Below are 11,636 nucleotides of genomic sequence, written 5' to 3'. Positions count from 1 at the left end.
AGGCCAGGGTGCGGGGCCCGGGGGCGGCCGGAGCCTCCGTGGGGAGGCGCTGTCGGGACGGTGTTACCTCCCACCCCGCCGCCCGCCGCCCAAGGGGATGCTCTAGGCCCAGGTGAAGCCACAGCGGACCCGGTGCGAGAGGGTTTGCCACTTCGGACACTTCCATGGACCGCTTGGTTTTGAAAACCGCTCTCAGTTTAGGTTTGCCTTTTATTTCCCCCTGCTTTTTCTTTCGTTATCTCTAATAAAATGATTATTTGCAGTCGTCAGAAGAATAAATTGGGGGGCGTTTGTTTTCCCAGTTCCCCTCCCTACTCCTCCCTGCAGGTATCATGGGTTTTGGCTGAAGAGTCCCGTGCCAACGTTAAATTTTTTAAGATTCTTCTCAGCTTACGAGAAATGGATTGAGGCTTTCTCTCTCCTTTCTCTCTCTCTCTCTCTGTCTCTGTCTGTCTTACCGATTTAAAAATAAATGCAGCAAGGATGAGGAAATGGGACGGGGCACTCCCACCACCCTGTCGCCGCGTTTTGGGTGCTGGGCAGGTTCTGGTTGTGAGGAGATGCCAGGTCCTTTCCCGATGGAACTCAGTGTAACTTGACTCCTGGGTTTTCGAAATGATGAGAATAGGCGAAACCCTGTCAGGTAGTTGTTAGCAGCTATTTAATACACATGCCAGGAAGCTTTGGAGTTAGCTTTGACTGATGAAAACCATCCTCGAGCTACACTTCGCATTTCGAAGTGATCCGTGTCTCCTTTTCCCGTTTCCCAGCTTCCCCTGGGACTTGGCGGCCTTAACTGGTGATCGATTGTCTCCTCTCCACATTCAATTTGATGTAATAAAATGAAACACAAGCTGGCAGTCGGTACAATACAGTTGTCCCCGTTTCCATCATATTATTTCCCATTTTTCTTTCTTCTAAAGAGAACCTTGCAGCAGTGTGAAAGAATGGGTCAGTTGTAAAATAAATAAAAACAAAACACTAGACCAGTCAAGTCGATAGGCGTTCTTTGAGACATCAGCCGATAACCCTGTGGGCACACACTTCATTTGTAATATCCAAAGAGAAGTTAGTAAAATGTAGCTTTCGGTTCACATAGAAGTCACCCAGTGAATGAATCCTGGTCACAGATACTCATCTGCCTACCCCACACACCCCTTCCACCACCAGATTATCAATAGTCTCTATCTTAGATGTTACCTCTGCCAGGTGCTCAGGTGGGGAACCTGGTAGCCAGCTGCCTGGCTCACCCTCCAACGTTTCCATAATCAATTCCTAAGTCTTATATATGCCGCCTGTTAAAATTCGCTGATCCAGCTACTTTTCTCCATCTGTATCTTTGACACCTGGACTAGCTTCTGAATTAAGTCTCCCTACCTCCACTGTTGCTGCCTCCGGTTCGTTCTCGCTATAGACACAGCCATTAGTCAGAAATCACAAGCAATGGATGTGTTGTGAAGGAATGTTTGGAGCACATACTATGGAAGCCCATAGCGGTGAAATCCAATATATAGTACAAGGGCCAGGACTGAGGGGATTTGGTTGCAGAGCCAGAGGAATATCAGGTATCCTTTTGCCTTGATCCTGGTAGTTTCTGAGCTGGAACAAAAAAAAAATGCTGTAACTCTCCTTTAAAGAGGTGCCATTCGGGACTGGTCTTCAAACCACATTGTGTGGAAATGACTCATTAGCTGTGTATCCTTAGGGAGATTTCTTTATCTCCCTGGGCCTCCGTTTCCCCACTTCCAACATTAGTGGAATTAGGTAATTTCTGTGGTCCCTTCCAGTTCTAAAATTCTGTGATTTCTTTGTCCCATAAGCATGAATTATGGCCAGAAAAGTGGTGTTAAACGCAGACAGCATTAGAGTTCAGATCGAGTTATGACTGATCTTGTTCACAAACTGGATTTATTTCAGTTTCCCCAAACGTTTGACACCTGCAAACTGCTGTCGATCAAAATAAGACCTTCCCTACCTGATAGGAAGCTTCTTGAAGGCAGCTACTAGTTTGTCTGAGCTGTTGTATCCCCAAGGCCACGCACACATTGAATACTCTATATTTATTGTTATGAATGCAGAAGATAAATTATTTGCATTTTAACAGGGTGATTTTTCACCTGTGTACCATCTAAGAAATAAACCATTTAAGTTCTAGCTCTTCCCAGCTGTTGCATTAACCAGAAATTTATATTGTTTTTGCATTGCCATTTGGTTTGGTATTGATCTTTCCTACTAGACCATTTCAGGGCAACAGTTATTCCTTGTTGTGTCCTGAGCATGCTCAGCCCACAACTACTAATTAACTGGTGCACATTAATAGTGAAGACAAGCTTTGCATTTTAGAGACCATATGAGGAAATAAACAAAGTAGCCAGTAGATGAAAGAAGTGAAATCTTTCCTAGACACCCAGAATAAATCATATCTTCATATAGGAAAATGGTAGTTCTTTTGGCTCAAGAATTAAGCAAAAAAGAAATCTGCTTTATGAAACCAAGCTTGTTTCCTTTCCTTTGGTATATAAAAAGATGTTTACATGATACCACCCAAACTTTCATAGAAATGTTGAAAGGTTTTATTTGGGGCAGGGGAGAGAGAAACTGATATTTATCCAGTTAGGGAAGGAACCACATATCTCTAATAACCCCACATTAAAACTCAACCCTTTTATTCCTACCCACTATAAGGTGGGTGGGCATGTGGAGCAGCCACAATCTTTTGGGTTGATACTCAGTCTCTACAAGTGATATAGGCTCACTTGGTCAGAACATCGTCCCATACACCAGAAGGTTACAGGTTTGATTCCCAGTCAGGACACATACCTAGGTTGTGAGTTCGATCCATGGTCAGAGTGTCTGAGAGGCAACCCGTCAATGTCTCTCTCTCTCTCTCTCCATCGACCTGTGAACCAGGAGGTCATGGTTCAATTCCCGCTCTCTCTCTCCCTCCCTCCCTCCCTCCCTCCCTCCCTCTCTAAAAATCAATAAACATGTCCTCAGGTGAGGATTAAAAATAAATAAATAAATAAATAAATAAAAGTGACATAGTATACTGGGTCTACTTACTGGGTAACTAATTGCCTAGAATAACAAGATACTTGAAAAGAGGCCCTAACTGAGGTGATAAAAGGAGGTTTTGTTTTTTTCTATTCAAGCCATGAGTCTGGGCAAGAGAGTGGATTAAATTTCTAGAAAAAAAGTAGATTTGTCAAACTTTTGACAACCTTTATTCATTTCTGCTGATCCGTAAAGCTCTCCGAGGCCAGATGCAAAACTGGGTCCTCTGACTGACAGTAGTAAGAAATCCACCTACAGTCTCCTTATGTGATGTTTATATGCTCCTCAGAATGAGATTTCTGTGCTAGGTCTTCTGTTCCTTGTCACTCCTCCTGAAAGGCCAAAGTTTTATTCCTAAGTAGGAATAAATGTTTATTAATGAATGTGCTTTTTTAGGCTTACTAGGATACAACCTTTTTTTTTTATATCATAAGGGTTGAATTTTTTTAACCTGGAAGCAAATTGTAGCATAAATTACATTTCCTCGCTCATTTTAAAGCAGATTTTACTAAAAGCTGCATTGTATCTTATTCTACAGATTGTAATATCTGGAAATAGAGACTGTCTTTAGTTGTTTATGTTTGCCACTTATAGTGTTTTCCAACAGTATTTATTCATTTTGAATTGCGTATGTTGACCAAAATAAAGATACCAGGTACTGTTTCACTGAGAGTGCTTCCAAAGTAACTTTAAAAGTTTTTAAATATGCAAATAATAACCCAGACTCTGGGTAAGAGTTTAGGTGACCTCTTTAATCAGGTGTACTCTTCTGCAAAATGGGTTACTTCCTATTTCACAGGATTGTATGAAGATTGAATAAAATAATGTATGTAAAGTGGCTGGTGGCATTTTATTAAATACATATATTGTTTCATCTTCATACATATACTGTAGCATCTAGCACATCTATTTAATACATGTGGTTGAACTGCACTGGTGAAACCAGTGGTCTAGATGCAGCAGATAAACCATTGCCTACAGTGTGAACAAGTGCTGTCATGGAGGCATCATTTACAGGGCAGTGTGAGCTAAGGAGAAACGCACCTGATGTCAGCTAGGGGAAACCCTGGAGACCTCAGAAGACATGGTAGTGGTAGAGATGAGACCTAAAGAAGGAATAGGATTTTGCCAGATGGACTAAAGAGTAAGACTAGGAAGACAGAAGTGACACATGTCAGAGCAAGGATACGTAAGAGAGCACATCATATGCCTGTAGTAGAGCTGGGATTAGAATCTAATGGTAGGCAGAAATCAGATTACAAAGAACCTTTTATGCCATTAATGAGTTCACATGCAGGCAACAGTTGCTGAAGTAGAGGAAGTTCGTTCATTCAACAAATGATTATTGACCAAATATTTATTGAATGGCTACTGTTTACTAAGCACTGGAAACGACTGGAAAGTTTACTTCAAGAAAGGCTGGGAAGCATAGACAGGCGCATATTCAAAATTTTAAATAGTTTGGAATAAAAATCTAATTTTTTCAATATTGAATAATTTTTTGTTCCTTTGTCTTTTACGACTGTGATCAGTGTATAATTCTAATTGCAATGCAGGGATGAAGTGTGCCTCTATTTAGTTGTATATGTATGTGTCCCTTAACTAACTTAAAAAATACCCTGAGACCTTTTACATGAAACAGATTTTGAGTCTGCTCAAGCTCTTAACATGGAGAAAAGTAGTCAGTAGTATTCTCTAATAATAATAATAATAATAATAATAATAATAATGTGTTCCCATATGTCTCTGCCAGTCATAAAGGTATTGGATGAAAGTTTCTTCTTTTCCCTCATTTGCTTATTTTAGGATATAAGTCAGACTACAGCAGAAAATGTCCACTGAACGGACTTCTTGGACAAGTTTGTCCACTACTCAGAAAATAGCACTGGGCCTCGGGATCCCAGCCGGTGCCACGGTTGCCTACATCCTGTACCGCAGATACAGGGAAAGCAGAGGTATGTGAACCACACAGCTGTGCCTATGGAAATGTTCAGGCCATGTTCAGTTTAACAGCCTTGTTAAACTGAAATGAAAAGCCTGGTGATCATTTGTTGGGGTGTAATTGGCTTTCATGAGGAGTCTTTGAAACTATTTGATTTCTTCTTTTCTATATTCTTAATGTGAAATGAATTCATTTTATAATTCTTTTGATCTGTTCCCTTCGGCAACATCAACATTGCAGTGGATTCTTTTAATTTTTTTAATATCCATACTCTTATCATTTTTATATATTCCTTCTATTTAATTATTAGGAGAAAGCTAACTGTGGGGTTTAATTTTCCCTAAGGGCTGGACCTAGAGGGGACCTAGAGAAATTATTTCTGTAGAAACAGGAGAAGTTCTGAGCCTAATGGACTACTCGGGCAACATCTAGCCTCCATTTTTCTCCAAGAGAAATAGTTTGCCTAAAGTCCAACAGCTTTTGAGTGCAGAGCCAAATGCTTTACCAAAACACTTAGCATCTGTGCAGTATCCCAGAGATAATACTCATTTTCTGGTCTACGGGGATCTTCTAATTGCCACTCAGATGCTACTTTTCTTTGTCATTGTGGTTGAGATTTTCAGTTTATCTCTTGGATCAGTGTCTCTTTGACAGCTAGATTCAGGGGAGGGCTGGTAGTAGCTTTGGGTGTTAATCTAAGTCTGATCTGATGAGCCATGATCTGTGCAGAAGAGCGGCTGACGTTTGTTGGGGAGGACGACATTGAGATAGAGATGCGAGTGCCCCAGGAGGCTGTGAAGTTCATAATTGGCCGGCAAGGAGCCAATATTAAACAGGTAAGTGTGTGAGCCAGGAATCTGCTTTTCCAGAGATTGATTCTACTTTCCCTTCTCTGCCCTCATCCCACAAAATCCACCCACATTATGTATATTTTGAAAAGAAAAAACACAAAAAAAGAAAAGAAAAAAACACAGGAACTTTTTAGCTAATATGCTGTTTACCTTCTAGAAATGAATATTCTCCCTAGAGAATGGACAATTTAGCTTGAAATGGGGATTGGCTGCATTTTAGCTTTTTTTTCAAATTCTCATTAACTGACATTAAATATTGAATTTCTGCCTGGTTCTTCTTACCATCTTCCATTGTTCAGGTGGTGTGTCAAGAAAGCAAAATACTTGATTCTCTATACAAATCAAATTAGGAGAAAAGAGGGTTCAAAGTACAAAGAGAAATTGTTTTAAATTAACTGCTATTTGGAGTTACCCTTGTCACTAATCTCCTTCCATAAGTACCTATAAGTGAGGACTGCTTATACAGCCTGATTTTGCTGATAATTGTGTCCAGTTCCATCTACCTCCAGGTTAGGTTTAGGGTGTCTTTCGCTAAAGGGGAGCTCTTCCAGAGCATGTCGCCATGTATCCTTTTCTCTGCAGCTGCGGAAACAGACAGGTGCGCGGATTGATGTGGACACGGAGGATGTAGGCGATGAGCGGGTGCTGCTTATCAGTGGTTTTCCTGTTCAGGTGTGCAAGGCCAAAGCAGCAATCCATCAGATCCTGACAGAGACTGCCCCAGTGTCTGAGCAGCTCTCAGTTCCCCAGAGATCTGTGGGCAGAATCATAGGTACCACTGGACAGCTTCCTCTACTGTTTCCTTTTATTCTTTACCTTTGCCTTTCTTTCACATCTGCCCAAGGGTTTTTCCTGGCCTACTTCCCCTTCACCTTGCTGAGGAAAAAAAAAAAAGGGACATTGAGATCAGAGCTTTCCTTTTTACAGAGCTGTTGGCAAAGCAAAACCCATCATCTCAAGAAGTTGTATGATCTGAACTTTACAAATATGTTCCAAAAGTGTTCAGGTAATGTTACTTACCTCATAATAGATTTTTGTTGTTGCTAATCCTCACCGAGGAGGATATTTTTCAAAAGTGTATTGTTACTCACAGAGAAAGGGAGAGAGAGAGAGAAACACCAATGGTGAGAGAGAATCATTGAGTGACTGCCTCCTGCATGCCCCCCACTGGGGACCAAGCACGCAATCCAGGCATGTACCCCTGATGGGAATCAAACCCGGAACCCTTCAGTCCACAGGCCGACACTCTGTCCACTAAGCCAAACCAGTTGGGGCAAGAAGGATATTTTTTCCATTGATTTTTAGAGAAAGTGAAAGGAAGGGAAGGAGAGAGAGAGAAACTTCGATGTGAGAGAGATATATTGATTGGTTGCTTACGAACACAACCCGACAGGGGCCAGGGATGGAACCTGCATTGCAGGTATGTGGCCTTGACCGGGAATGGAACCCACAACCCTTCGGTGCATGGGCTGATGCTCTTGACCCCTGAGAACACTGGCCAGGGCATAATGATGGATTTTTAAAGGGAAGCTGAGGATGCTTATATTATCCCAAATCATTGTAGATAATGCTCTGTAGAGTACCTGTCATGCTTTCCTCTAGTCTAGAGCATTACTTATGCTGCTGTTAGAGGCAGAGAAATGTCCTTTCCTTGGTCCAATGTTTCATACGCCTTATATGATCTCTTCTAATGAAGTGGGGATGTAAAGTATGCTGAGTGGTCAGAAAATGGAAATGACATGAAGAAGTTAACCTAGCCAATGTTAGAGTTTAGAGAAAATGGATAGAGCAAATATCCGGAACTATCCTTCTTACAGTAGGGACTTTAGTAGCTCCTGCTTTCCATTCACTATTTTGCATTCTGTTCAATTTGAAAATGGGCACTGACTCTCTTTTAGTATATACAAAATAATGATTTCTCTAGCAGTTAATGTTGGCCGGAATGTAAGGACAGGATTTTATGTTTTGTTCAATGTAGGGAGAGGTGGTGAGACGATTCGTTCTATCTGTAAGGCCTCTGGAGCCAAAATTACCTGTGACAAAGAATCAGAGGGGACGTTACTACTATCAAGGCTTATAAAGATCTCAGGAACACAGAAGGAAGTGACAGCAGCCAAGGCAAGTAGCTGATAGACTTGGATCATCTCTAAGAATAAGAAGAACCCTTCATTCCCTCCTGGGTCAAAATATCTGGCCACATAGATATCATCTCTTTTCTGATTTTCACAGCATTTGATACTAGAGAAAGTTTCAGAAGATGAAGAACTTCGGAAGAGAATCACTCATTCTGCAGAAACCAGAGTCCCACGCAAGCAGCCAATCAGTGTAAGAAGAGAGGAAGTGACAGAGCCAGGTGCAGCTGGAGAGCCAGCCTTATGGAGAAACACTAGTACTAGCATGGAGCAGCCTTCTCGGCTGGCAGATCCTCCCTGCAAAGGAGGTGGTGACATGGCTGTTGCGGGGCCAGAAGAAGGTTCCTGGGAGAAACCTAATGGTGACGGCTTTCAGAAGTCTGGAGCCCAGACCAGTCCAGAGATGTCCATGTTTGAAAGTATGTAACAGAGGGAACCCATAGTTACATGGAAAATAGAAATACTAGCTTAGATAATCCAAATAGGAAGTATTTTTTACTACACTTAGAAGTTTTCATCACAGATATGTCTTTCTGGTACTATTTTACTTGGATTAGTACTTAAGATAATATTTTTCTGAATATAAACCAACTAATGTGGAGAACACTATAGAAATATTCTAGTTCATAGGAAACTAGTCTGTAATATATCAAATAATGAATTTACATGATCTTCTTTCACCAAACATACTTTTTAAATAAAACAGCATGATTTTTCTTGCCTGTCTCATTATTTTTAAAAATCATCACCATTCAAGAAGAATTAAAAGGCTGTCAGCTTTTGTCTTTTATACATAAGTATAGGATGAGCAGGGGAAACTAGGGCCCCTGAGAAGTTCAAATTTGTCCAGGGTCACATAGTGATTCAGTGGAGGAATGGAATCTGGACAAGCCCCTATCTGTCCATGTATCTTTTCACTGGTCCATGCTGCAGCTAGCATATGGAGGATTTACCGTCACTATAATTGGTGATTAATTTGAATACATAGCTGATGAGTAAGAATGTAAACTCTCTTATTACTCAGTTATATAGGAAGTACAAAACATAGCTTAGACCTCTCTTCAGGATGTTCTTGTATGATTCATCCAGTTGTCCCTCCAGCCACTTCTAAAATGGTAATAGCCGCTTGGTATTTGTACCCCCTGATGCAGTCTAGTCATTCCAACCAGAGGTGAGTCTGATATGATTGCCATATTAGATGGTGATGATTCTGCAGCTTAACTTGCTTATCCCTGTATTTAGTCCCCAGTCCTGACTTCAGTTTCCATGCTGATGAGTTCCTAGAAGTCTACGTCTCTGCTTCTGAACATCCTAACCATTTCTGGATCCAAATCATTGGCTCCCGAAGCCTGCAATTGGATAAGCTTGTCAATGAGATGACCCAGCACTATGGGAATAGTCTGGTGAGTTGCCAAAGGGACAGGGCTCGGTCTGATGAAAAAAAGGGCATATCTTTTTGATTGTGGTATATTTTTTTCCTTTTCCTGTGGAGCAACTACTTGTTCTTTTTTCCTTCTGACACTGTCTGTTTATTTTTAAGCCTACCCCTTCCTAACTCTAACCCCTCCTGACTCCTTATCCCCATGTATAGCCTGACGACTTAACTGTGCATGTAGGAGACATTGTAGCAGCTCCTTTATCTACAAATGGTTCCTGGTATCGAGCCCGGGTCCTTGGCACCTTGGAGAATGGGAACCTGGACCTCTACTTTGTTGACTTTGGAGATAATGGAGATTGCCCAGTGAGGGACCTCAGGGCACTCAGGTCAGTGTGGAGGCCAGAGTAGAATCCAGCAGGAGTGCCAACTGTTGAATCAACCCTAGCCACAGGGTGGTGAGCTAGCTGTTGGCACTCATCACCAGGGGGATTTGGGAGAACCTATTTACAGAGAACAGAAGCTTATCTTCTGCTGGGTTGGTCGGAAGCAGGCCCTCTGGCACCAGGAGTCTAATTTCAATTTCTTTCACTTTAGGAGTGACTTTCTAAGCCTTCCATTTCAAGCAATTGAGTGTAGTCTGGCGCAGATCGCCCCCGCAGGTAAATTGTCACAACACTTACTGACCTTGCCTCCAAATAGAATAACTTTGATACAGCACATGGGAGGAGTCCTCACATTCCAAGGCTTTTTGAGTTAAAGGGGCTCAGGTGTCTTTTCCTCACCAGCACTAGAAAGCAACAGCCAGAAACTGGCCTGGCAGTCAGACATAAGTGCCTTCCAGAGTAGAAAGAGGTAGTTCCAGTTTCCCTCCAGGGTATAATCCTCCCCATGTCAGCACTGACCCCTTCTTGGGCTCTCCCTACAATCTTTTATCAGGTGAACAGTGGGAAGAGGAAGCTTTGGATGAGTTTGACAGACTTACTCACTGTGCTGACTGGAAGCCCTTGGTGGCCAAGATCTCTAGCTATGTCCAGACTGGGGCCTCAACTTGGCCCAAGATCTACTTATATGATACTAGCAATGGGAAGGTAAGATTGGGGTTCGCTCATTGTTCACTAGCTTTAGTATATTTATAGATTCATTTACTTTTTCTGTCCCAGAAAACCTATCTGATGTTACTCCTACTTTGTAAGATCCTGCAAGTATTAATCTTAGCTCTTCTGCCGTTTCTTCAGATGTGCCCTTCCTTACAGAGAGAACATGATTCCCTTTTCGTTTTTCTTCTCAGAAACTTGATATTGGGTTAGAATTAGTTCGTAAAGGATATGCAGTTGAGCTTCCTGAAGACATGGAGGAAAACAGAACTGTCCCAGGCATGTTGCACGATGCGGTGAGTGAGCGAGCTATTGCAGTCATTGAGGGTGCTGCTTTGGGGCAAAGCTCGTGCCTTGCGAAACATGAGGGCTTCTAGTCATGCATGACAGTTTGCAGAGCTCTTTCCTAGGTTATCGGAGGGGACATTGTGTCCCTCTCAGCTACCAGGCTCAACTGCCTGAACCAGATCCTGTGAGCAGAGTGACAGAGTGGCCGCTCCTTTCCCACCAGCTCACATAGTCTTCCTTTTCCTCTTGCTTTCATCCTCTCAGGCCACAGAAGCAGCTGCCTCTCTCAGCAGCATGTTCACTGAGAGTAAGAAGAGCCCTGGAGAGATGGCAAACACCCTGTCCTGCCTCAGCTTATCAGGTACAGGCAGCATTTACTCCCTAGAGCGTCTTTGGAAGCTACCACTTCTCAGTCAGTCTCTCCAAACTAGGGAGCTTGTACGGCTTGGCCCTTCACCAAGGTGGTCATTGAGCATGCCTGAGCCTGTGGCGATGCCTGCTACATTAGGGCAGTGTCTAACTTTCTCCTCATCCCTGCTGTGTAGAGGCTGCCTCTGTGTCTGGTGATGATAACCTTGAAGAGGACTACTTAATCTGAAGTCTGCTTCAGCTGCCTCGGCCATCTGCTTTGCTTTGTGAGTGGAGCTATCACCTATCCGTAGCAACAGGAAAAGTAACGAGGGTGACAACAGGGGCCTTGCTTAGTCTCTTCCCCACAGCCTATCTAAACACTGCTTCTCTGCAGCTGCTTTCCTGTAGCTTAACTTGCTCTCAGATTGAGTCCTTTCAAGCTTTTTGTCTCTTTGTGTTTTTGGCAGGATTTGGTACCTGGAGAGAGGAGCCTATGATAAAGATCTCTATGCAGTCCTTTATTAATACACAGTCTGGTTTGCTGTG

The 11,636-nt window shown here is 42.5% G+C and overlaps 1 protein-coding gene across 1 annotated transcript; it reads left to right on the top strand.

Annotated features, from left to right (window-relative positions):
- The first annotated feature begins 4,858 nt into the window (after positions 1-4,858).
- On the top strand, positions 4,859-11,636 carry TDRKH (tudor and KH domain containing). The gene is made up of 13 exons (XM_006755712.1): positions 4,859-5,009; positions 5,726-5,832; positions 6,430-6,619; positions 7,826-7,965; positions 8,077-8,398; positions 9,222-9,382; positions 9,571-9,743; positions 9,952-10,016; positions 10,294-10,445; positions 10,646-10,747; positions 11,004-11,100; positions 11,285-11,374; positions 11,558-11,636. The coding sequence occupies exons 1-12, from the start codon at positions 4,886-4,888 to the stop codon at positions 11,335-11,337; spliced, it is 1,686 nt and encodes a 561-aa protein (XP_006755775.1). The 5' UTR covers positions 4,859-4,885; the 3' UTR covers positions 11,338-11,374; positions 11,558-11,636.

Source organism: Myotis davidii, unplaced genomic scaffold (genome assembly GCF_000327345.1).
Source record: "Myotis davidii unplaced genomic scaffold, ASM32734v1 scaffold653, whole genome shotgun sequence".
NCBI classification, from domain to species: domain Eukaryota; kingdom Metazoa; phylum Chordata; class Mammalia; order Chiroptera; family Vespertilionidae; genus Myotis; species Myotis davidii.
This window is presented reverse-complemented; position numbering and strand designations above follow the sequence as displayed.